The sequence below is a fragment of the Choloepus didactylus genome, chromosome 3 (genome assembly GCF_015220235.1).
Source record: "Choloepus didactylus isolate mChoDid1 chromosome 3, mChoDid1.pri, whole genome shotgun sequence".
In the NCBI taxonomy this organism is placed as follows: domain Eukaryota; kingdom Metazoa; phylum Chordata; class Mammalia; order Pilosa; family Megalonychidae; genus Choloepus; species Choloepus didactylus.
The window spans coordinates 184,131,064-184,158,924 of record NC_051309.1 but is presented as its reverse complement, the minus strand read 5'-3'; the positions used below and the strand labels follow the sequence as shown (position 1 = coordinate 184,158,924).

Here is a 27,861-nt window from a genome sequence, read left to right as displayed (position 1 = left end):
AAGTTTCCTTGAAAATGAGATATCGCAGGTGAAGCCTCTAGACTGTTTGCTTTTCCTATCCTGTCCAGCAGATGGCTGGACTTTTTAATTTTTGTTTTTTTATAGGACTTTAAATATGGCTTCCCACTGCCTCCTGACCTCCATAATTTCTGACGAGAAATCTTCTGTTAATCTTATTGAGGATCCCATGTCCCTTTCAGTTGCTTTTAGAATTCTCTCTGTCTTTGGATTTTGACAGTTTTACTATAGTGTATTTTGATGTGAATCTCTTTTGAGTTTATTCTAAGAATGGGCCATACTCTCCTATTTCTTAAGTGTTTGTAATTTTTTGTTGAGAACTGGGCATTCTTAATATTAAGTTCTGGTAATGCTGGAAATCTAATTTTCCCGCTCATCTGGGATTGCTAGATTTTTTCTTGTTGAAGCCTGGAGCCATTAGTTTGTGAGTTCTACTGACTGGTTTTGCTCCCAGACAGCAAAAGGAAATAAAGAAAGAGAGGAAAAAGGGCACTGTCTCTTTAAGGCTCTTCTACCTGTGGGAATTGAAAGAATGGCTACCCTCTGTACCTGTTCTCCAGTAATTAAAATCTGTTATCAGCAGTGAGTCCATACAACCTGTTTGTTTTTCCTTGCCTTTCTTTTCTTCCTCCCTCCCCCTCCCTTATCGGCTGCAGTTCCCACAGGTTCCTGACACGTGATTGGCACTTGGGGGGTGTGGTAGCCACTGAATAAAAGGTAAAATTCACTGATAATTTACCAGCATCTACATTGATCTATTCTCTGAATGTCATATGTGTTCCACTAGACTTCAGAGTTCTAAAATAGTTGAGTCACATAGCTCTTGCCAGTTCAGTAATTGTTTTGGTGAATGAACTGCTTCATGGAACTTCCTACTCTATCACCTTCCCATAATCCTCTCTTCAGGTTTAGTTTTTAACTGTAATCCAAGTATAAGTTGATTATTTCATATCTTGTGATTAATCTATTAAGATATTTACCAAAGGATTGTGCATTATTTTTTCCTGTTGTATCAGGATGTAGATCAATGTTTAGCAAACTATGGCCCATCGAGCAATTTCAGCCAGACTTCATTTTTTTTTATGTACCATGAGCTAATAATTGTTTTTTTTATCTTCATTTTATTGAGATATATTCACATACCACGCAGTCATACAAAACAAATTGTACTTTCGAATGTTTACAGTACCATTACATAGTTGTACATTCATCACCTAAATCAATCCCTGACACCTTCATTAGCACACACACAAAAATAACAAGAATAATAATTAGAGTGAAAAAGAGCAATTGAAGTAAAAAAGAACACTGGGTACCTTTGTCTGTTTGTTTCCTTCCCCTATTTTTCTACTCATCCATCCATAAACTAGACAAAGGGGAGTGTGGTCCTTATGGCTTTCCCAATCCCATTGTCACCCCTCATAAGCTACATTTTTATACAATTGTCTTCGAGATTCCTGGGTTCTGGGTTGTAGTTTGATAGTTTCAGGTATCCACCACCAACTACCCCAATTCTTTAGAACCTAAAAAGGGTTGTCTAAATTGTGCGTAAGAGTGCCCACCAGAGTGACCTCTCGGCTCCTTTTGGAATCTCTCTGCCACTGAAGCTTATTTCATTTCCTTTCACATCCCCCTTTTGGTCAAGAAGATGTTCTCCGTCCCACGATGCCAGGTCTACATTCCTCCCTGAGAGTCATATTCCACGTTGCCAGGGAGATTCACTCCTCTGGGTGTCTGATCCCATGTAGAGGGGAGGGCAGTGATTTCACCTTTCAAGTTGGCTTAGCTAGAGAGACAGGGCCACATCTGAGCAACAAAGAGGCATTCGGGAGGAGGCTCTTAGGCACAATTATAGGGAGTAGGGAGGCCTAGCCTCTCCTTTGCAGCAACCGTCTTCTCAAGGGTAAAACCTATGGTAGAGGGCTCAACCCATCAAACCACCAGTCCCCTATGTCTGTGGTCATGTTAGCAACCATCAAGGTGGGGTAGGCCAATACCCCTGCATTCTCCACAGGCTCCTCAAGGGGGCTCTACATATTTTTTCCTTGTTTTTTTGTTTCTTATTTTACTTTTTTTTTTCTAAATCAACTGTATGAAAAAAAAAATTTAAAAAAAAACCATACAATAAAAGAACATTTCAAAGAGACCATAACAAGGGAGTAAGAAAAAGACAACTAACCTAAGATAGCTGTTTTACTTCCAACCTGTTCCTACTTCACCCCAAGAAAGTTACCTAATATAGCAACATTTCTGTGAACTTGTTCCTACTATATCCATCAGAAATTAACAGACCATAGTCATTCCTGGGCATCCCCAGAACGTTAAATAGCTTATCTGTTCTTCTTGGATTATTGTTCTCCCTTGCTTAATTACTCTCTATTGCTAGTTCCCCTACATTCTACATTATAAACCATTCGTTTTACATTTTTCAAAGTTCACGTTAGTGGTAGCATATAATATTTCTCTTTCTGTGCCTGGGTTATTTCGCTCAGCATTATGTCTTCAAGGTTGATCCATGTTGTCATATGTTCCATGAGATCGTTCCTTCTTACTGCCGTGTAGTATTCCATCGTGTGTATATACCACATTTTATTTATCCACTCATCTGTTTAAGGACATTTGGGTTGTTTCCATCTCTTGGCAATTGTGAATAATGCTGCTTTGAACATTGGCGTGCAGATATCTGTTCGTGTCACTGCTTTCCGATCTTCCGGGTATATACTGAGAAGTGCAATCGCTGGGTCGAATGGTAACTCTGTATCTAGTTTTCTAAGGAACTGCCAGACTGACTTCCAGAGTGGCTGAACTATTATACATTCCCACCAACAATGAATAAGAGTTCCAATTTCAAATGGTTAAAAAAATTTCAAGGATATTTTGTGACTTATGTAAATTATATGCAAGTCAAATTTCAGTGTCCATAAATAATGTTTTATTGGATCACAGCCACATGCATTTTTTTATGTATTGTCTATTTGTCTATACCTGCTTTCATGCTACTTTTTTTTTTTTTTTTTTAAGGGAGGCTTAGCCTCTCCTTTGCAGCAATAGTCTTCCCAAGTCCTGTGGTAGAGGGCTCAACCCATCAAACCACCAGTGCCCTATGTCTGTGAGCACATCAGCAACCATCGAGGTGGGGAAGCCCAACACCCTTGCATTCTCCACCAGCTCCTCAAGGGGACTCTGCATGTTTTTTTCTTTTTTTTTTTTTTAATTAACTTTTTTTTCTTTTTGTCTACTTTTTAATTGATAAACTGTAGGATGAAACATTTCACAAGTGTCTCATTTTTAATATATAATCTGGAATAAACTGCCTGAGGGTATCCAGATTCATAGACTTGAAATTTTAGACTTAAAAGGGATCTTGAAATCTAATTTTCCCTTCACGTTTTAATGGAGAATTTTCTGACCTACCAAAATCATTATTATTTATATAAAGTTTAGAATTTACGAAAGAACTTACATATAATTTACAGATTGCGTTGTTCAGCATCTTGTCTTTGGCTTTATGAGCACATGGTTTAATTACTATATCTGATGACTGGTCCCTTTACAGTAGAACAGTTTTAACTTGTTGATGCCTAATATCATAAACAATGTAATATTTAAGTAAAAAATTGTTCCTTATATATATTGGCACATTCTAGAAAGGTTTATTTTAGCGATGGACCCTGTAAAACATAATCCCATCACCTGCTAAAGTTTTTATTATGTATTCTCATTGCTTTCTTTTCACACATGCCATATTATTCTGCTGATTATGCTTCCTAAGTATTTCTTGACTATCTCCTTTTTTCCTGATTCTACAACCATTAACTATTCTAGACCCTCTTCTTTTCTAATCCATGTTATCTCTTCTCTAAGTCCTCTTTTTTTTTTAATTATTTTTTTCATGAAATTATCTTATCTAAAATGGAAATACTTAATTTCTGTTTAGAACTTGACAATGGCTTCCCACTTCCTACAACAAGTACTTCAGATCGCTTGCTAAACTGTCTCTCTAGTTTCTTTTCTTGTTACTCCCTGCTTTAGGCTTTATTCTCCCAAACCAGTGAACTGCTTATAGTTCCCCAAATAAACCATGATACTACTTACTTTCATGCCTTTATTCTTTATTTACTTACTCTCTGTTCATCTAGTTAATGTGTACTTACCCTTTATTATTTTTAAAGCATTTTCCAGGAAGCCTTTCTTTACCCCTCTTCAGTATTACCTTTTGCATATATATATACCCCTGCTCTTACCATATGTTCTTCTTATCCCATTGTTTTTTATAACTTTTTCGGGGCATATTTTACATGCATATACTTCACCCATTTCAAGTGTAAACTTAAATGATGTTTTAGTAAATTTCCCAGGTTTTATAACTGACCATATAAAATCAGTTTTAAAACATTTCTGTCACTCCAGTAAGATCTCTCATGAACTTTTACTCAATTTCTGTCTTGGGCAACTACTTGTTTACCTTCTATCTCTATAGATTTGCCTATTCTGGACATTTCATGTACATGGAATAATACAATATGTGGTATCCTCTGACTTCTATAACGAAGCATGTTTTTGAGGTTCATCCATGTTGTGGCATGTATCTGTAGTATGTTTCTTTTTATTGCTGAATAATATTCAATTTTATGGATATAAGCTTATCATATATTCTTAAAAATATCTGTTTCTGCAATTAGGCCTAGTAGGAACTTGATTCATCTGACTGTTCAATATAGCAAACCTTATAAATGATAAAAATAAATAGAGCAGATGGTATTTTTTGTACATAAATGGTGTGAAGCATACATGAAAATATATAAATCAAAGCAGTTATACATATAAGCAGGTTCGTAGTAAAATAATTTTGTGCAACTGTTGTATAAATGTATGTGAATTGGAGGTTTACACAAACACTGGACAAAGACAATATCTTAGGATGGGAAATTAAACAAATTTTATTTAAAGTTAGAGAAAAAGTCAGTGTAGTCAGGATACACAGCACAGAGATCAGCAGTTTTATCCAATTGGAGATGGAGGGGTAAGATTCCAGGATTCCCCCAAAGAGCCTTACCATTATACATACATATTTAGATGATATGTCTGAGGGTCTCATCAAATTTTCAAAAAGTTCATTTGCTTTCTTCGGGTCCAGCTTTATATAAATGGGGCCATAGCAGAAGAAAATGCAGCCGTCCCCAGATATAAAATAGATACGTTGTATCAAGACCAGATGTACCGTATTAATCTCAGAGTTATACAATACATAACATGATTACTAGAGGACAGTACATGTGCAATACAGAGAGTTTTGAATGAATTTCTCATTATTCTCAACCTTCTCAAGTTAACATGACTTGGGTGAAGTGCAGTCTTGAATTTGGTGGCATGGAAGTAGTTCAAGATTTAGCTATCAAGACATATCAGACAGTCAGCTGTAGAGATTATCTAATCCTAGAAGATTCCAATTATGGAAATTCACAAGAATCTCTTTTAAGTATGACATAAGGTTCTTAAAAACCTTAGACCACTATCATTCATAGCTTTGTGGAGAAACAGATTTTAAATTTTTAAATCTTAATTTCATATTTAAAATATTTTTGTATGTTTCAGTAGATGTCATAAATGTAAAGGACATGATTGTTTGGGGCATGGAAATAAGCAGTGCTTAAATCTTACTGGAAGACAGAGAAGGCATTACTTTGTGTGTTTTTCATAGCATGACACAGTTACAGCCCCAAAGAAAAGCTATAGGAAGTCTGTATGCTTTAGTGGCCAAAAACCAAGTAAAATCACAGCCCAATAACTTGTCTTTCTTCTTCACCTCTAAAATTAACTGCAGTTGATACTATGCTATGAGTTCTCTGATCATTGGGGCTGGGTTTTATTTATTTTTCTATCTCTAATACTTAGCATTGTATCTGCTGTGGGTGTATGTGTGTATATATATATATACACGCAGATATACATAGTAGATGCTCAATAAATGTTTGATACATGTATTTTTATATGTATTCTAAGCACATGTTTAAATTCTTCCCTAATTTTCAGAGAAAGATACAGAAATAAAGTTGGAATAAATTAAAACAGCTGTGGTTTTAATTTTTTCCTTATCCTGTCCATTTCCCTTTTTAATATATGTGATATTCAAGGAATTCTGTCATAACTTTTTTTTTTCAGAAACACTCTTAAAAATTAAACTTTCTATTTTTTTGACGTCAATACTGATTAAAGTAGATTCTTCGATATATTTGATACAAAGTTCAGAATTAACCTCAAATACCTGGGAACTGTTGAGATTCTCCTATAATTAAGTCCAGCCTAAAGTAGTTTTTTGTGTCTATAAGTAGAATAGATGAAATAAATGTCAGAGAAACCATTCTGTGAAAGTTTGGAGTACTGTTAAAGATTTTATTTCTATTTAGAATGTTAAGGAATATGATGTAGGTACTATATATGCCAATATATAAATATGTAGCTATTTTTTCACTGTAGAGAAAAGTTTTATTTCATATGTCTTTCTTCAAATTCTGAAACCAAAAAAAATTATTTAGAATAAGTATTGTTTTTAACTTTTTGGAGTATTTGGCATTAACTTCTTGGAATCAATATGGCCACCTTTATTTATCTAAATTACTCAGGCAAAAAGGACAGCTAGCTGTGGAAAAAGCTAAACAAGTGGAAGAGTTCCTACAGCGAAAACAAGAAGCAATGCAGAATAAAGCTCGAGCTGAAGGACATATGGTATGATATTTTTTTGAGATTTTGAATATGTTAGTATTCGAAATGGGAATTTGGAATAAGGTAAGTATAAATAAAAAGAATTGTAATCTAACAATCTTATACATAAGAAATATTAAAGAATCATTTGTAGAGTATATAAACATCTAGTGTATCTTATTATTTAACCTCTCTTCTGCTATATCTTTTATACCAAGAGGGAGTTTCTCTTGTTGCTTTGGTTAATTGGGAATAAATTCATGGGTGTATCCTTCCTTTGAAAAGAGTAAAAAATATAGGTATAGCAACATGCATTCATATTAAAGAAATAAATTCTGATATTACAGGGTTAAACAGTTTGCTTTTAATTTTCAATACTTCTAATTGCCAATTTATTTTTGAGGATAAATGGAAATAAATATTTGAATAGATATGTGTGTTACTATGGATTTCCTCAAAAGCAAATTAGAAACAAAATTATATTAAAACCTCAAATTATGTCATGTAACTAGATTATTAAGTCATTTATCTAAGAAAATATTAACAGTTTTTAGACAAGTCTTTCAACTGTTGAGATAATTAATAGTTTGACTGGAGAGGTACCCAGCTGCCTTTTGACTATTTGTTTACAGAACAACTGATGATTGTTTCTGTCAGCTTAGCATCCCATGAAAAATCATACTAAAATAGGAAATAAGTCAATTATATGGTAATATACTTTTATTAGATTTGTAATATTCCTGTTATGAATTCATAGGTGATATCTTTGTGAGCTAATGTACTTTTTTGAATTTAGGATGTTTTCTCTTTGAAATGATGTCAAGAAAGATAACATTCCAGTTAATTTTTGAAATGATTATCCTTTATATTTTTTAATTTTTAATGCAGTTTTATTGCGATATAGTCACATACCATATAACCCATCCAAAGTATGCAATCAGTGGCTCACAGTATCATCAACTAGTTGTGCAATCATCAGCACAATTTTAGAATATTTTCATTGCTCCAAAATAAAAAAATAAAAGATAACACCCCAAATATCCCAGACCCCTTTATATATATATATATATATATTTAAATGCCAACGTTATATGTTTTATTTTTAATCAAAGTAATTTTTTAAACCTCAGAACATCCATAATTGACAGAAAAAAGACATTAGGCATGAAGTGAGAATATAAAATCCATGGTCTGCAGAAAGGCAAAAACAGCACTTTAGTCCACAAAGATGACTGCACACAAGTGAAATGCCATTCCAAACATCTCCTCCTTTTTGTCTTTGAAAAACATACAATTCAAGTGTTTTTAATTTTCACTTGTAAACATGGACAAGTCAAAATGGACCATGAGGCAATCTAAATACTACACCAGATAATTTAAAAACACTATGTAAAACACCTTATTAAAGACATATAGAAATCAGTGTTCACTTTGGTCTCTAGTATGGTTAGGGTTGTTAATACCAAAAAGCAACACACACTAGTTAAAGCCAGCTTGGTGGTGGGTGCCAGGGGTTGATAGATATAAGTAATTCAAGAGGTAGTCAACACCATCATTTTCAAGCTGGTAACTCTGACAAGTGTTAAGCCACAGATGTATTAAATATTATCATACTTTCTCATAGCATAGCATTTTACCATAACTTTGCAGCTTCATTACAAATGTAAAATTTAAACACTTATCATAGGTCAACCTCTCACAGTAATCTAACAACTATGACACAGGTCACACAACCACCACATCTTAAAGAGGCTGACATTTATGTAAGACAGAATTTGATGCTTTAAAAACCTTGGTCTTCTCTAAAATAAATCTCATTAAGACATCTAGAAATGAAAGTCAGTGCAGAAGCACTTGTACATACTTTCCCAAATTTTATAACCAAAGGGGGAAATACACATATATATTTTATGATAAACATTTCTTTGAGAAAACATATAAATTAATTTAAATTAACTTTAAGACTTAATGAGATTTCCCATGTCCATCTTACATTGAATGTTTCAAAGTCTATTAACACTAATGGATTTCTATTCACAAACTAAATACAACTAACAGTAACTTGGGGCCACACTGGTGCAAAATTAAAACTGAGCCAGAATACGAAAGAAAAAAGAAAAAAAAAAAAAAAAACCCACTGGCAATGGAAACATCCTAGATTTGGAGGTGGACCAATGCTAGTAATATATGATGTTTCTTGATCATTTTCCCTACATTGCACACTAAACATCCAAGTTATAAGCAGGCAAAAATCTTACTAAATCTTTCCATTGTAAAAAAGACATCCAAAGTCTTCTAGTGAAGACTAGAAATGCAAAAGTATAAAAATGTTTCCACTTTTATCTGCCATGTAGCAAATGAATAGCTCTCAGGGCTAGGAGACTGGCAGTTCATCTGCTAGAAGGCGACTATCCCAAAGTACTCCATTTGACATGGGGGTGAGGTCAAGGGACAACTATTTCACAGACCCTTTAGTAACCTCTGCAAACTAATGCTTGACCCAGACCATTCACCTTAGCAGATAGGAATGGCATTGCACCTTCACTCCTTGGCAAGCCAGTGCTAGTTAGTGACCTGCCTAGGGCAATAATGCTGCCATATGCTTGGCTTCAAGACAGCACAGACAAGCAGTTAAATGAGTGAAACTGGCATCTTTTATACTGTTTGCCCAGCAGGAAGACACACCAATCCCTCCCCTCCTGCTAACCCCTTCTGCTCCCCCATATCTGGGCAAAACAGCTATTTCCAATATTGTTTCTGTGCTCTGTTTTCCTTGAGTTGAAGAGTGCCCATAATTCTTCAAACTAAGTACATGATAACTTTAAGGAAAAGCTTGGAGACTTCACTAACTAAATTGAGATGCTTCATTATTCACAAGTGTTTGTCAGAAACATGCAGTTGTGAATTGCTATCTATAATATAGATAATAAGGTTCTGTACCAGAGAATTATCAGCCACCTGAAAGGCTGGAGCAGCATAAAGGTGTGCTATGCATCAACTATGAGGTAGCCTTTTGCTGTAAACAGAATAAAATTTCACCCATGTAAATGAACACTATGTTCACATCAGTGATATTCACATATGCAAGTTCAGGAATTCTGCTTTAGAGTTCTTTTCACATGAAATAAAAAAGAGGGTAATTGATATCTATTCAGGAATTTTGATCTATGTCAAACTCAGAGGTAGTTACTAGTATCAGTACATAATACCTATATAAAGGTCTACATTATTTGGTTTGTTTTGAGAAAGCAGGACTGTAGACTGTTCTGTAAAGAAACAACAACAACATTATATGGTATTTTCCCTGAGCAAAGTTCTTTGTCCTGAGCATGTTATGTAATAGTGATAATATTCTCATATAAAAAATAAACCTTAACTTTTGACCATAAGATAGGTTTGGTATGTGCTCTTAGTAGTTCAGTCTGGTAAGATGTTTAAAATGATTTCAAATTGCACCCATAAGGTCCACAGTTCTTAAAGTGTTTTTTTTTTTTTTTTAACAGTGATCTCAGCTCTGAACTTTTTATACGTAAACAGGGAATGTCCAATTCTTAAGTCCGTAATTTCCTATTTCCATAAGGTCAAGAAACTTTGGTTTAAATTTTCAAAGTGACTTATTACGTTTTACATTTTTACTGTTAACCTGCTTATAATACCTGCTAAAAATTAAGCAACGCCACTTTGATTTGTCTACATAATTTAAATAAGCTTACAGTCCTCACGTAAGGCAAGGAAGTATTTCTCTATAGCTATATCACATTCAATATTGTCAAAGGTAAGCTTTGCATTACAGCACACTGATATTTCAGCATATACCATGGGGATTCTCACAAACACTGTTGTAGACTGGCAGCCCAGCCAGAGGCATTTTCTCCTTATGTGTAACTTGCTGAAGCAGCAGCAACTATACAAGCCTCCCAAGGTAAGACAAGTAGGGGAGGGAGCATACTGCTCAGAAGAATATGTCTCACTTGAGTCATGAGATTTTCCTTTTCTGATTATCTGAGCTTATACCAACAGGCTCATACAAACTACATTTATTGCCAATGTTAAGCATTATAATTAATTGATACCTTCATGGAGATGTTTCATAAATTGATCCCTAACATCTAGAACCAGGATGACACAAAAATAATTTTTTTTTTTCCTTTCTGAAACCTAAAGGGACCAATCCTGTGGCTGGTCTTGAGCCAGTTTATTGAAATAACTGAGGGCTGATGTGAGATTATCCATCCTCAGCAATGAATATTCATCCTGAATCCACCATACAGGTTACTTTAATATAGGTAATGAAGGTAACTTCTAGAGGATCAATTTTATTACATACAATATTTCCAGCTCTCTGGTAGGAGAGGTTTTGACACCTCTGCCCCAGGCTTCATTACTCCAGTTGTCCACCACAAAAAACTGCACTTTTTAAAATAGTTCACAGGTTATACATATCAGGCAATTCTGAGCACCCACTTGATTTTCATTCTCAACTCCTTATTTTATTCACTTCTGTACTATTTTTGTTTGTTTTAAAAAGAAGTTAGATAAGTCTTCAGGAGAAAAAAACAGCCATCAAAAATATATGTGAGACAATTGGAGTTTTCCTCCAAGGTCTTCAGTAGTAAACAAGGAGGGTCCCTGTGGTATGTGATGGTTAAAAAGATTGACTTGTCACAGGAAGCTGCTGTTGCCACTTAAAAACCTCACAACATGTAGAAGACTACAATGAATCGGTATAAAACACAGTTAAAACAATCAAGTCACTACATTTATACATTACCCTCCCCACTTATGGCAGCTAATTTACAATCAAAACATATTAATTTAAAACACTGAGATATCGGCACAGAAATTACACATTCATTGTCTTTTCTGGATTTATGTGTGACAGAATCAAATGCTTATGACAGTCAGAGGCATTTGAAATTAAGGTACTGCCTTCAACCAGGAAAAAAAAGCCACGCTACAGATTAAAAAAAAAAAAAAAGGCAATCCCACCCAAACTTGGGAAAATTGGATGTCTTAAAAACCTTTAGTACCGTATGATTGGCAGCTCTGAGATCTGAAGTATCCTTTGGTTCACACAAAAGTTAACAGTCATGTTTTTATGTTTATGTAATAAAAAAGAAGTGGTTATTTCAAGAAAATTTTCAGGGGTTATTTTTTAAACCATCCAAAATGCTTCACTTGGGTATTCAGTTCTTGGGGATGTCCAATTACGTGAGGGAGGGTGTGTGCTTATTTCCATATACACACATATATAAAGACAAACCTTTATATATATGTCTACATTCCTAAATATAAAATCCACACACACACACACACACACACACACACACAAACTCAGGCTCTCTCCCTCTCATACATGCACATATAGATACACACAGTGTCTCATTCTCTGAGTAACATAAAACACGGCACCCTGCTCAAGTGTAATTTGCTTAGAGTGATTTGTCTGTTTAAAAAAATTCACAGTTCCTCAACAGTAGTTAAAATTCCAGGTCAGCTGCTGTTTGTGAAATACTGTTCCCCTGTACTTGCATGAGGTAGACTTCCCAACTGGGTAAAGAAAACGATACATCAAGAAGAAGTGTTAAGTCTTCTTCCTTTTTTGAACTGAAGGCCCCTTTTTGCTTTGTTCCTCTGGTGCTGCAGATGACTTCGTGCAGGAAGCTTCTTGAGGTGACCTGCCCGGCCGTTCTGCTATCTCTGACCTTGCCTCCTGTGGAAACGGAGGTGATGTAGAGCCATGGCCTCTCCCGACTTCTCTAGGCAGAGTTGAAGTACATGGCTGTGATTCTGCTTCCTGTCTTCCCTGAGAGCTTGTGGGCGGCTGTGCAATAGTTTTATGCGGGCAGTTTGCCACCATGTGCGTGATGCTCTGACAGTAATGGCACTTCTTTGGCTGAGGAGGTAGACTGCATTCCTTAGCATGATGATCAAGGCCACCACAGTTATAGCATCTATCTCCCTTTGGTTTTCTTTTTTGTAGTGTCTTCCCTTTGGGTCTTCTTTCGCTTCCTAAGCAGGGGCTCCCACCAGGTCCTGTTACCCGTATTGATTCAAGGCCTTTGGAAGATTTCTTAAATGTGAATTCCACTGGTTCTCCTTCTTCTAGGCTTCTAAATCCTTCCATGAATAATTTGCTTTGGTGTACAAATACATCGACTGGACTATCCAAGGGACTTCCCTCTCGGTTTATCATGGAGATGAATCCAAATCCCATTCGCACATTGAACCACTTACAGTGGCCAGTTCCATGCAAAACCTGGGATTCCTCCTCTGCCGGCTCCGGCAGCTTCCCGGGCTCTTCACCACCACCTTTGCTTGCCCCGCCTTCGGCCATGTTGCCCCACGGGCCCTCTGCTCCAAACTCGTGAGATGAAAACTTTCCCTTTGGAACAGAGTGATCTTCTGCGTCAGTCTAACATCTTGATTTTGTGCGATCACAAATTTAGCTCACATGGTCTAATGTGCTTTCCCTCTTTTGATTTTTTTCTCTTCTCTCTCCTTCAGTTTCTGGCCCCCTGAGCACACGTGACTTTGTCAATTACATGCTTTCTTCCTACTAATTTCACCTCGGATCCTTAAGGGGCTGGCAAGAGGAAGAGATAACCAATCGCCATTTCATCTCTTTCAGATTGGTTCAGTCATTCAAACGATTGTTGATTACTAGATGCTGATTCTAATAATACCATCCTCATTGAAAACTGGGGCTGATGAAACCTTGTTGAATGACCTCATCTTCTTCTGAGGAACCTCAGGGGCCTCATGGTCACGTCGCTAACCCGGGTGTGAGCGGGGGCGAGGGTATGAGTACGTGTGTGGCGTTCAGTCGGGTAGGACCGGGCAGAGCACTAATATATTTTTTGTCTTTATTTAATTACTCATCTGCCCATACACTGGATAAATGGTGTGTCAATCACAAGGTTTTCACAATCACATGGTCTCACGATAAAAGCTGTATACTTATATAGTCATCATCAAGAATTAAGTCTACTAGAATACAGTTCAATAGATTCAGGTATTACTTCTAGCTATTCTAATACACTAAAAAAAAGGAATACCTATATAATGCATAAGAATAACCTCCAGAATGACCTCTCAACTCGACTTGAAATCTCTTAGCTACTGAAACTTCATTTTGTTTCATTTCTTTTCCCTCTGGGAGTCATGTCACATGTAGGGGGGAGGGTGGTGAGTTTATTTTTGCAGAGTTGCCTGGGAGAGAGAGGCTGCATCTGAGCAACAGAAAAGGTTCTCTGGGGTGACTCTTAGGCATAATTATAAATATGCTTAGCTTCTCCTTTGCAGGAATAAGTTTCATAAGGGCAAGCCCCAAGATTGAGGACTTGACTTATTAAATTGGGAGCCCGTAACGCTTGCAAGAGTATCAGGAATTCTCCAGGTGGGGAAGTTTAATATTTCTACATTTCCCCCAGTCCTTCCAGGGGACTTTGCAAATGCTTTTTTTAATTTTCTGCCCCAAATGCTCTGGAATATATCAGGGTATTACATTAACCTGTACAGAACAACAAGATCTCATCCCCTGTTCTGGGTTCCATGTAATTATATTGTTTGAATAAACTGACCATACAGGTTAAAGTAGCTAGTATGCTACAGAGAATATAAATTTTGTACCAAATAAACAGCTCTTATGTAATAGTTAAAACTCAGAAATAGACGTGACTGCTGTAAGAGCTTACAATCTAGGAACCTTCACAATAAGCCTTATTGAACATTCTGTACTTCTGCATCGTTGATTGCCCAACTCTGCCCACTTTCCATCCCCTGATAACCTATTTTCTTGAATTCAGTTCTCAGCATTTGCTCGTTATAGTTAATTTGTATTAGTGAGGGCTTGCAATATTTGTTCTTTCATTTTTGGCTTATTTCATGCAATATAATGTCTTCAAGGTTCATTCACCTACTTGCATGCCTCACAACTTCATTCCTTCTTACAGCTGCTCAATATTCCATTGTATGTTTACACTATAGTTTGCCTTTCTGTACATCTGTTGATGTATCCTTAGGCCACTTCCGTCCATTGCAAATCTTGAATACTGCCACCATGAACACCAGTGTGCAAATGCCTATTCATGTCCTTGCTTTCAGTTCTTCCAAGTATATACCAAATGACGGGGCTGCAGGACCATATAGTAACCCTATACTTAGCCTCGTGTGGAGCCACCACACTGCGCTCCAAAGGGGTTGCACCGTTCTACTTCCCTACCAACAGTGAATAGGTGTATCTCTCTCTCCACATCTTCTCCAGCACATGTATCTTTCTGTTTATTTTTTTAAACAGTTTTATTCAGACAGCATACAATCCATCCTAAGCGAATAGTCAGTAGCTCCTGGTATAATCATCTAGTTATGTATTCACCACCACAGTCTCTATGAGAATATTTCCTTTTCTTCTTCAAATAAAGAAGAGGAAAAAAAAAATAAGACAACGAAGAATAGAAAAAAAATTAAAAAGAAGAAACACTACCACCACCAACAGTAATCTCATATCCTTCCCTTATATCCCCCTGTATGGACATTTAGCTTTATTATATTGCCTTTGTTACAATTAATGGAAGAATATTACAATGCAGCTGTTAACTGTAGACCCTTGTTTGCATTGATTGTATTTTTTCCCATATACCATCTCATTTTCAATACCTTGCAATGTTGACATTCACTTGTTCTCCCTTATGTAAAAATTTTCTTATATTTCTAAATTTAATCACCATCATTGTCCACTCTAGGTTTTGCTAAGTTACACAGTCCCAGTTTTTATCCTGTATCTTTCCTTATGGTGTCACAAATGCCCCTAGCTTTCCTCTTTAAACTATACTCACACTCAGATTGTTTCATTATACTTACAGTATTTTGCTACCATCACATAGTATTGTTCTATCCATTTCTGGATCTTTACAATCAATCCTGTTGAACATTCTGTACTCCTTCACCATCAAATGCCCAATCTTGACCCTCTTTCTATCTCCTGATGACCTGTGTTCTTAAGATTAACTCTCAGAATTTACTCACTTTCCTTAGTTCATATTAGTCAGACCATGCACTATTTGGCCTCTTTCTTCTGGCTAATTTTGCTCAACATAATGTCTCAGGGTTCATCCACATTGTTGAATGCGTCATGACTTTTTCTGTCTTACAGCTGCGTAATATTCCATTGTATGTATATACCACAGTTTGTTTATCTACTCGTTTGTTGATGGACAATTGGGTTGCTTCCTTCTCTTGTCAATCATGAATAATGCCACTATAAACATTGGTGTACAAATGTCTGTTCATGTCCTAGTCTTCCGTTCCTCTAAGTGTATAGCCAGTAATGGATTGCTGGATCATATGGCAATTCTGTATTTAGCTTCCTGAGGAACCAACAAACTGCCTCCCAGAGCAGTTGCACCATTCTACATTCCCACCAACAGTGAATAAGTGCACCTCTTTCTCCACATTCTTTCCAACACTTGTAGTTTTCTGTGTTTTTTTTTTATCCCATAATGGCCATTCTTTTAGGTGTGAGATGATATCTCATTGTGGTTTTGATTTGCATTTCTGTAATAGCTAGTGAAGTTGAGCACCTTTTCATATGTTTTGATCCATTTGTATTTCCTCTTTGGAAAACTTTCCATGTCTTTTGCCCACTTTTTATCTGGGTTGTTTGTCTTTGTTGTTGAGTTGTACAATCTCTTTATATATTCTGGATATTAAACCCTTATCTGATATATGGTTTCCAAATATTGTCTCCCATGGCCTAGGCTGCCTTTTTACTTTTCTGACAGAGTCCTTTGATACGCAAAAGTGTTCAGTTTTGAGGAGATCAATTTATCTATTTCTTCTTTGATTGCTCATGCGTTGGGTATAAGGTCTAGGAAACCACCTCCAATCACAAGATTTTAAGCTATTTCCCTACATTTTCTTCTAAAACTTTTATCATCTTAGCTCTAATTTTTAGGTTTTTGATCCATTTTGAGTTAATTTTTGTAAAAGCTGTGAGATAGAGGTCCTCCTTTCAGTGATTATTTCCTCCATTCTTTCTGCCCCTTTTCCTTCTCTTCTGCTACTGGGACACCCATAACACATATATTTGTATACTTCATATTGTCATTCAATTCCCTGAGACCCTGTTCATATTTTTCCATTCTTTTCCCTATCTCTTCTTTTGTGTGTAGGATTTCAGATGTTGTGTCCTCTAGTTCACTAATTAATTGTTCACAGTACCAGTATATAGTTGTGCATTTATAACCACTAACAATTTTTGTACATTTTTGTTACCACACACAAAATAGAATAAGTATAAAAGTTAAAGTAAAAAACAACACTCAAAACATCCCATACCCCCCTTCCCTCCCTATTATTCATTTACCTCTGCACTTATGTTTCTATTCATCTGTCCATACACCGTATAAAGGGAGTGGGAGCCACAAAGTTTTCACAATCATACGGTCATGCAGTATAAGTTATATAGTTATACAGTTGCCTTCAAGAATAAAGGCTACTGGGTTGCAGTTCAACAGTTTCAGGTATTTCCTTCTACCTATTCCAGTACACTAAAAACTAAAAAGGGATACCTATATAATGCATAAAAATAACCTCCCAAAATTGTGTTCCAAACCATGCACTCTTGTCTTCTATCACCCTGTAGTGTTCCCTTTAGTATTTCCTGTAGGGCAGGTGTCTTGTTGACAAAGTCTCTCATTGTCTGTTTGTCAGAAAATATTTTGAGCTCTCCCTCATGTTTGAAGGACAGTTTTGCTGGATATAGGATTCTTGGTTGGCAGTTTTTCTCTTTCAGTATCTTAAATATATCACACCACTTCCTTCTTGCCTGCATGGTTTCTGCTGAGAGATCTGCACATAGTCTTATTAAGCTCCCTTTGTATGTAATGGATCGCTTTTCTCTTGCTGCTTTCAGGATTCTCTCCTTGTCTTTGACATTTGATAATCTGATTATTAAGTGTCTTGGCGTAGGCCTATTCATATCTCTTCTGTTTGGAGTACGCTGCGCTTCTTGGATCTGTAATTTTATGTCTTTCATAAGAGATGGGAAATTTTCTTTATTTATTTCCTCTATTATTGCTTCTGCCCTCTTTCCCTTCTCTTCTCCTTCTGGGACACCAGTAATACATACATTATTGTACTTTGTTTCATCCTTGAGTTCCCAGAGACGTTGCTCATACTTTTTCATTCTTTTCTCCATCTGCTCCTTTGCGTGTAGGCTTTCAGGTGTTTTGTTCTCCAGTTCCTGAGTGTTTTCTTCTGCCTCTTGAGATCTGCTGTTGTATGTTTCCATTGTGTCTTTCATCTCTTATGTTGTGCCTTTCATTTCCATAGATTCTACTAGTTGTTTTTTTGAACTTTTGATTTCTGCCGTATATATGCCCAGTGTTTCCTTTACAGCCTCTATCTCTTTTGCAATATCTTCTCTAAAGTTTTTGAATTGATTTAGCATTAGTTGTTTAAATTCCTGTATCTCAGTTGAAGTGTACGTTTGTTCCTTTGACTGGGCCATAACTTTGTTTTTCTTAGTGTAGGTTGTAATTTTCTGTTGTCTAGGCATGTTTTCCTTGGTTATCCAAATCAGGTTTTCCCAGACCAGAACAGGCTCAGGTCCCAGAGGGAAGAAATATTCAGTATCTGGTTTCCCTGTGGGTGTGTCTTAGAAAATTGCTCCACCCTTTGATGCCTCAGGTCACTGTGCTTTTCCGCCCAGCAGGTGATGCCTGTTAGCCTATAGTTCTTGACTGGTGTGAGGAGGTATGGCCATATTCCCCCAGGCTCTGGGGTCTGGTTCTGAATGGAAAGGGCCCCACCGCTTTCCTCCTAGAGAAGACAGACCCACCAGGTGGAGGTCATTAGCATTTCAGTGGTCTCCCTCTCTGCTTGTGGTGTCTCCACCCTTCCCCTAGTCACAGCCCTGGAAACTGAAAATGACTGGGGCTTTCTCCACTGAACCAAAAAAGAAATGGATGGTCCCCTTCAGACCCAGTCCAAGGCTACCCTCTGGCTCTGCAAGGTCAGTTGTCACCCAAAGCCTCTGTCTGTTTTTTGGGGGATGCGTACCTGTATTGAGCAGTTCACACTCGCTACTTAAAACCCCAGCTGGAGCTCAGCTGAGCTATATTCGCTTGCTGGGAGAGAGCTTCTCTCTGGCACCACGAGGCTTTGCAGCTCAGGCTATGGGGAAGGGGGTCTCACGACTTGGATCCACAGGTTTTGCTTACAGATTTTATGCTGTGTTCTCGGGCATTCCTCCCAATTCAGGTTAGTGTATGATGAGTGGATGGTCTCATTTGTCCTTCCGCAGATATTCTGGATTATTTACTAGTTGTTTCTGATTTTTTGTAGTTGTTCCAGGGGGACTACTTAGCTTCCACTCCTCTCTATGCCGCCATCTTGCCCCGCCTATCCTATTTGATTTTGTTTTACTCTTTCTAGATTTTAAAGTGGAAGCTTATATTATCAAATTAAGATCTTTTTTCTCTTCTAATACTAGCATTTAATTCTATAAATTTTTCTCTAAGCACTGTTTTTGCTGAACCCCTTACTGCTGTTCTGTTGTATTTTTATGGCAATATTCTAATTTCTGTTGAGATACCCTCTTTGACCTGTGGATTTCTTAGAAGTTTGTTGTTTAAATTCCAAGCCTTTGAACATTTTCCTATTCTCTTTTGTTGCTGATTTCTAGTTCAGTTTAATTATGGTCAGAGAACATACTTTGTATGATTTCAGTCCTTTTACTTGTTAGGGTCAGTTTGTTCATCTACGATATGGTCTCTCTTCATGAATGTTCCATTTGCACTTGAAAATGTGTATTCTGCTGTTTGGGATAGACTATTATGTAAGTTTCAGTTAAATCTAGTTAGTTGATGGTATTGGTTAGTTCTTGATCTGTGCTAATATTGTCTACTTGATCTGTTTGATACTGAGGTAAGAGGTCTGAAGACCTCAACTATAATTGTGGATTTGTCTGTTTTCCCTTCTTAAAGTTTTTCCTTTGTGTATTTTGAAGCTTTTTTTTTTTCCAGAAACATGCATTTAGGATTGTTGACTCTACTTTGTGAATTGATCTTTTTATGAATACTTAATTTCTTTTTATTCCTTATATTAGTTTTATTTTGCAGTATATTAAATTATCACGACTCAGTTGCTTATAACAGTACGTATTTCTTATCAGATACTTTCTGTGGGTTAGGAGTCTGGGCAAATCTTAGCTGTGTCTTCTACAAGGCTGCCATCAAGGTTGTCCAGGATGCATTCTCATCTAGAATCTCAGCTGGAGAAGGATTCATTTCCAAGTTTATTCAGGTTGGTGGCAGAATTCATTTCCTTGTCACTGTTTGAATGAGGGTCCCAGCTTCTTGCTGGCTCTTGGCTAGAGGTTGTCTTTAGTTTCCAGAAATTGCCTGCATTCCAAGAGACCAACTACAGTTCTTTGCCACGTGGGCCACTCCAAAACGTCTGCTTACTTCATCAAGCCTGCAGGGAGTCTGTGAAGGGAGTGTTCTAGCAGGACAGAATGTTATATAATATAACACAATTAGAAGAGTGACATCCCATTACTTTTGCCTCTTTTGTTGGTTAGAAGCAAATTTTGTTGGTTAGAAATACTCACAGGGACAGGATTACCAAAAGGTATGGGTATTAGGAGGTGGGGATCATGGAGGCCACCTTAGAGCCTGTTTGCCACGTTCTTGTTAATATGTTTTCTTCTGAAATCTACTTTCTTTTATATTAATATATTATTCCAGATTTCTTTTGGTTAGTGTTTGCATGGTATATCTTTTTCCAATCTGTTCCAGTTTGCCGGTGCTGCTGTTATGCAAAATACCAGAAATGGATTGACTTTTATAAATGGGATTTAGTAGGTTACAGATTTACAGTTCTAAGGCCATAAAAGTGTCCAAAAAAAGGCATCAACAAGAGGATACCTTCACTGAGGAAGGGCCAGTGGCGTCCAGAAAACCTCTGTTCCCAGGAAAGCATATGGCTAGCATCTGCTGATCCTTTGCTCCTGGGTTGCGTTTCAAAATGTCTTTCTCCAAAACTTCTCTGGGCTTGTCTCTTAGCTTCTTCAGCCCCGGTGCATCTAAGCATTGGTCTCCTCTCTTAGCCTCTCCGGAGCAGACTCTGGGCTAGCATCTCCAAACATCTCCAAGCATCTCAAAGCAACAGCATCTCCAAAAGTCTCTCTCAGCTGCTCTAAGCTCCTTCGTCTGTGAGCACCCTTAAATCTCCAGTGATTTAATTAAGACCCACCCTGAATGGGCGGGGTCCATGTCTCCATGGAAGTAATTTAATCACATGTCTCACCCACAGTTGATTGAGTCACATGTCCATGGAAACACTCAATCAAAAGATTAATGTCTGCCCTCACAAGATTGCATTAAAGAACATGGCTTTCGGGGGACATTCTTTCACTTTTCACCTACCTGTCTGAGTATATTTGAAGTGAATTTTTGTAGGGCTCCTAAAATGATTCATCTGTTTTGTTTTTTTTTTCTCTCTATCCAGTCTAAAAATTCCTGTCTTTTAATTGGTTTGTTTAGCCCATTTATATTTTTTTTACTTCAATTTTATTGAGATATATTCACATATCCTATAGTCATCCACAGTGTATAATCAGTTGTTCACAGTACCATCATATGGTTGTACATTCATCACCAAAATGAATTTTTGAATGATAAATAAAAGCAAGAATAAAAATATAAGGAAAGAACACCCAAAACATCCCATCACCCCATCCCCTCTATTATTCATTTAATTTTTATTCCCATTTTTCTACTAATCTTTAGGGAGTGTGAGCTACAAGGTTTTCACCATCTCACAGTCACACCCATGTCATCTACATAGTTGTACAGTCATCTTCAGAAATCAAGACTACTGGGTTGTAGTTCAACAGTTTCAGGTATTTCCTTCTGGCTATTCCAATACACTAAAAAGTAAAAAGGGGTGTCTATATAACACATAAGAATGACTTCCTGAATAACCTCTTGATGCTATTTGAAATTCTTAGCCACTAAAACTCTATTTTGTTTGATTTCTCTTCCCCCTTTTGGTTAAGAAGACTTTCTCAATCCCATGATGCTGGGTCCAGGTTCATCCCCAGGAGTCAAGTCCCACATTGCCATGGATATTTACACCTCTGGGAGTCATGTCCCACGTAATGGAGAGGGCAGTGAGTTTACCTGCCAAATTGACTTAGAGAGGACACCACATCTCATCAACAAAAGAGGTTCTCTGGGGTGACTCTTGGGCACAATTATAAGTACGATTACCCTCTCCTTTGCAGTATCAAGCTTCGTAAAGGCAAGCCCCAAGGTCAGAGACCCTAGCCCATTTATATTTAATGTAATTTTATTTAATGTAATAATGTATGTGTTTGTATTTAGGTGTAGCATTTTGTTATTTGTTTTCTGTTTGTTTTCTCTACTTTTTGTTCCTCTTGTACTTTCTTGCCTTCTTTTGGTTGTCTTAACATTTTTTATTCTGCTTTAATCTATTGTGATTTTGACTGTTTTTCATATAACTTTTTAGTGGTTACTTCTAGAATCTATAAATATATATTTTACTTTTCACAATCTACTTAGAAACAATATTTTACCACTTCAGTTAGCATGTATATCTTTCCATCATGTATGTTCCTTTACTCTCTCTCCTTTATGCTAAGGTCATTTTATATATTATATTATATACGTTAAAATCTCCATCTGGCAATGTTATACTTTTTGATCTCACTTGTGAAACATTCATTTAAGGACTCGAGGAAAGGAATATTGCATTGTATTTATGCAAAATTTACCATTTCTATTGCTATTATTTCATTCCTAATGTTCTAAGTTTTCTTCTTATGACATTTACCATTTCTCTGAAGTAATTGCTTTAGCAACTCTTTTCAGATCACATCTGCTGGCTATAAATTCTCTTAGTTTTACCGCTTCTGCAAAGTCTTTATTTTATCTCCATTTTTGAGCAGTGTTGTCACTAGATTTAGTATTCTGGACTGACAGTTCATGTCTTTTTGTTTATTTTAAAAATGCCATTCCAATTGCCTTTTTTTCCACATGGATTTTGATGAGAAATCCTCAGGTATTCAAATTATTTTTCCTCTATCAGTTCTGTTTTTCTCTGGAAGGCTTCCTGATTTTTTTTTTTTGTCTTTAGTTTCCAGAAGTTGAATTATGTTGTCTCTGGACATAGATTTTTTTTAATCTTTTTTATGGGTTGCTTTATTTCTTGAATATCTAGATGTATGTCTTATGCCAAATTTGTGATGTTGTCAGCTTTATTGCTTCAAATGTTTTTTCAGCACTGCACTCTTTCTTCTTCTTGTTCTCTGATGACATGAATGATAGGCCTTTTGTTCTTGGGCCACAGTTTCCTGAGGCTCTGTTCAATTTTTCCCCAATTTTTTTCTCTTTGTTGTTCAGATTAGAACGCTTCTGTTCTCTCTTCAAGTTCACTTTTTCTTTCCACTTTTACCCTCATTCATCTGTTCAGTCCATCCACTGAGTGTTTTATTTTGGTTATTGTATTTTCATTTATTTCTATTTAGTATTTATACCATTTATTTCTTTTCTGAGACCTTATATTTTAATGTTTTATCATGAGTGTTCATGATTGCTTGTTGGAGTATTTTTGTAATAGTTGCCTTAAAGTTTTTTTTCAGATAATCACATCATTTGTGCCATATATTTTGTAATCTGTTTATTGTGTATTCCAATGTGAGTTGAGATTATTGTGGTTCTTAATAGGCTGAGAATTTTGGTTGTATCCTGGACATTTACAATATTACATTATGAGACTCTGGGTTTTATTTAAATTTTATGGAGATTGTTGATTATATCTATTTTTTACCAGGCAATTGATATGTCCCACTCTCCTGTTGGTCATGGTTCCAGTAATGCTTCTTAACGCCTCTAAAGTGCCTTTCAGATCGGTTCCATATATGTGCCATAGAGTGATCTGTCTGGGATCTGGGTGGAGATCTATTTGTTAACTCAGTTTTCAAAGTCTTTGCTATGCTGAATAGGATAAGAGCCATGCATGGACAGGTTGTGGATCAGCCCAGGACTTTACGGACACCTTTACGGGGTCATTTTCCCACACAACGTTTCTGTCTACCAACTCCTTGATGCTTTCCCATTCTCTGTGGCTCCACTTTTCAGTATTCTGGTTATAAACCTCTCACATGTACAATTTCATCACTTCTGGGCCAAAGCATGGGGAGAACTGAGGCAGAGTGGGGCAAAAAGCAATGGGTATTGGTGACATCATCAACATGGCAATGTAAGGCATCCCCTGAAAAGTCTACCCTCAGAAACACCTAATAAAAGGACAAATCCCACTTGCTTGGAACTCTAGAGGAAGGTAGAGATGGGAGAAGGATTCCACAAATGCTGAATAAAAGGAAAAAAAAGCACCAGAAAAAAGGTAGGAGATCAGTGACTCAGACCTGGCAGTCTGGACCCCTCCCCCTCACTAGGTCCCTTGCGGTTTAAGAATCACATGGCAGCAACACATGGGCCAGAGTACCTCTTGCCACTGATGCAGACTACCGAATCACTCACAGCAGCAACTTAGAACCCCACACATATCCAGGCACAGTGATCCAAGGCCACATAGACCCAGGGCAGAACGCAAATGTCTGGCAAGCACCATGCTTGCAAAAGGGACCCCAGGGAACAAAAGAGAACTGTGATGGAGCTCTTGGCAAGAGGTGCACACACCAAACCTATCTAATTACTGGAGTACCTACATGAAAAAAGGAGCATTTTGGAACATTGACCTCATCTGGCTTTCTGGGATAGGATATCCTAACATGGAAGTTAGCAGAGGTAGATGGGAAAAAAAGGAAAACTGAGCTTCTTTAAGATAGGTCAGGCCCCAAAACTGAAAAATGTAATGGAAAGGTGACCCTATTGAGGGAGAGCAGTCAGCCAAATCACATGAGCTGGGGAAAAAAATCTGCACACACACACACAAATACCAGAACAGCTCAGGACTCCCAGAAAAGGAACAGAGAAAAGGAAGCCTTCTCCATGAGGTGAAACAATTGCATATGAAAGGGTAACCCTAAAAGTTGCACCACACATCCTGAGCAAGAAACAAGTTCAGAAGACCTGAGAAAACCTGAACGATTAAACATGGGCTGCTCTGAAGCTTCAATATTAGCTGGACTGAGCATGGAAGAAAAGAGACAACACATAACGAGTCTACAATAAAACCCCTTTTAAGAGGAAGAAACTTACACTCCAGGTTTGCACACCAAAATAATCAGATGCCCAGACATCAGCCAAAAATGGCAAGCCCTATGAATAAACAGAAAAATATGACTCAGTCCAGATGACAAATGAAAGCTTTGGAACAACTAGTCAAAGGCATTGAGACAGATCTCCTAAATCACTTCAAGGAATTGAAGCAAAATATGGATGGAAACAAACTAAACATGGATATAGAGCTAAAGCATATTAAGAAGACAATGTGTGAGCAAAAAGAAGAATTAGGAAGTTTCAAAAGAAACAACAAGTTATAGGGATGAAATGCACAATAATGAGATTAAAAATACACTAGAGGCATGCTACTGTAGATTTGAAAAGGCAGAAGAAGAATTAGCAAATTGAAGACAGAGCAATCGGAATCCTACAGTTGAAGAACAGATAAAAAAAATAGAAAAAACTGAGCAGTGTCTAGGGGATTTGATTGACAGCATGGAGTGTACCAACATATGCATCATGAGAGTCACAGAAGGAGAAGAGAAAGGAAAGGGGCAGAAAGAATATTTGATGAAATAATAGCTGAAAATTTCCCAACCCTTATGAAAGGCAGAAATATACATTTCCAAGAAGCACAACACACTTCAAGCAGAATAAATCCTAATAGACCTCTAAGACTCATACTAATCAGACTGTCAGATGCCAAAGAAAAAGAGAAAAGCAATTTGTCAGGTAAAAGAGATCCTCAGTAAGACTAAGGGCAGATTTATCATCAGAAACCAAGCTGGTTAGAAGGCAGTGTTATGATACATTTATGGTACTGAAAGAGAGAAACTGCTGGCCAAAAGTTTTTTATCCAGCCAAACTGTCCTTAAAAAAGTGAGGGAGAGTTTAAGTCATTCGAAGATAAAAAAGAGAGAGAGAGAGCGAGATAATCACCCCCAAAAGACCTGCTCCACAAAAAAACTACTAAAGGCAGTTCTTCTGGATGAAAGGAAAAGACAGGAGAGAGAGTAGCTTGGAGCAATATGAGGAAGTGAAGAGCTCCACTAAAGGTAAGTAAATGGGTAAATGCAAAACCTGATAGTATTATATTCCTAATATATAACTCTACTATTTAATCCCTAAAGGAGATTAATGTAATGGAATAAGAAATAGTCATATTTTCTGATAACAGGCACACAAAATATAAAGTGATAGTGTGAGACAAAAAACAACATAAAGAGAGGAAACGGGGATATGGGAGCAGAGAATGTGTATGAAATTGAAATTAAATTGATATCTTTTTGTACCCGAAGGTTATAGGCTTAGGTTGTGTAATACAAACCACTGGGTTATGACAAAGAAAGTATTTTAAAGATATACAGAAACAGAAATGAGAAAAGGATCAGTCATATACATCACAGATCAAATATACACAAAAGGAAGCTGCAGTAATGGAAAAAAGACAGGAAAGATATGACCAAAAAAAAGGATAAAATGGCTGAAATAAAGCCTGTCTTTACAGTAATAGCAATGAATGTTAATGGATTAAACTTCCCAATCAAAAGACACAGATTGGCAGAATAGATTTAAAAAACCATGATCCAATTATATGTTGTTTACAAGAGAATTACCATAGACTGAAAAACACAAATAGGTTGAAAGGGAAAGTATGGAAAAAGATAATCCATGCAAATAGTAACCAAAAGAGAGTTAGGGTAGCTATACTTATATCAGACAAAATTGAGCTTAAGTCAAAAGGTGTTACAAAAGAGAAGAACACCATATGTTAATAAAAGAGGCATTCCACCAACAAAAAATAACAGTCATCAATGTTTATGCTCCTAACCACAGCGCCCCAAAATTCATGAGGCAAACACTGTCAAAACTGAAAGGAGATACAGACACCTTTACAATAATAGTTGGAGACTCAATACACCACTTTCATCAATGGATAGAACATCTAGACAGAAAAATAATAAGGAAACGGAGAACTTGAATAATAGGATAAATGAACTGGACCTAACAGATATATAAAGATCATTGCACCCCAAAACAGCAGAATATACATTCTTCTCAAGTGCACATGGATCATTGTCAATGAGAAAACACATTTTGGGTCACAAAACAAGTCTCAATAAATATAAAAAGATTGAAAATATACGAAGCTTCATTTCTGACCACAGTGGAATGAAGCTGGAAATCAATAACAGGCTGAGAATTGGAAAATCCACAAATATATGGAATATAAATAACATTGTTAAACAATGAATAAGTCGAAAAAGAAATAGAAGCCAGTAAACATATCGAGATGAATGAAAATGAGAAGAAAAGCTATGAAAACGTATGGGATGTAGTGAAGGCAATGCTCAGAGGGAAATTTATATCCTTAAATTCTTATGTTAAAAAAAGAAGAAAGAGCTCAAATCATTGACCTAACTGCACACTTGGAGGAACTAGAAACAGAACAGCAAACTAAACATAAAGCAAGAAAAAAAAAAATAACAAAGATTAGAGCAGAAATAAATGAAATAGAGAATTACAAAAAACCACAGAGATTATCAACAAAACCAAAAGTTCGGTTCTTTGAAAAGATCAATTCAAATAGCAAACTTTTTTTAGTTAGACTGACAAAGGAAAAAAAATGCCAGCAAATTAGACAACAGATGAAATGGACTAGTTCCTTGAAACACAAAAACAGCCTATACTGACTCTAGGAGAAATAGAAGATCTCAACAGACCAATTACAAGTAAAGAGATTGAATCAGTCATCAAACATCTTCCAACAAAGAAAAGCCCAGTTCCAGATAGAAGGCTTCACAGGGAATTCTACCAAGCATTCCAGGGAGAATTCTGCTCAGATTCTTCTAAAAAATTGAAGAGGAGGGAACAATACCTAACTCATTCTGTGAGACCAGCATCACTCTTATACTAAAGCTAGATA

The 27,861-nt window shown here is 36.7% G+C and overlaps 1 protein-coding gene across 18 annotated transcripts in view; it reads left to right on the top strand.

The window, feature by feature from the left end:
- The window catches only part of NEK1 (NIMA related kinase 1), a 351,041-nt gene that overhangs the window by 172,412 nt on the left and 150,768 nt on the right, over positions 1-27,861 (top strand). For 16 of the 18 annotated variants that reach the window (XR_005215994.1, XR_005215995.1, XM_037830993.1 and 13 more), the window contains one exon: positions 6,642-6,744. Coding sequence is in view for 15 of the 18 variants with exons in the window: in XM_037830993.1 (XP_037686921.1) it covers positions 6,642-6,744 (103 nt within the window). In the remaining 3 variants the exon portion in view is untranslated. Of the gene's footprint in view, positions 1-6,641; positions 6,745-12,366; positions 13,099-27,861 lie in introns of those variants that run through there. The other 2 variants (XR_005215996.1, XM_037830999.1) reach the window with 2 other exon arrangements.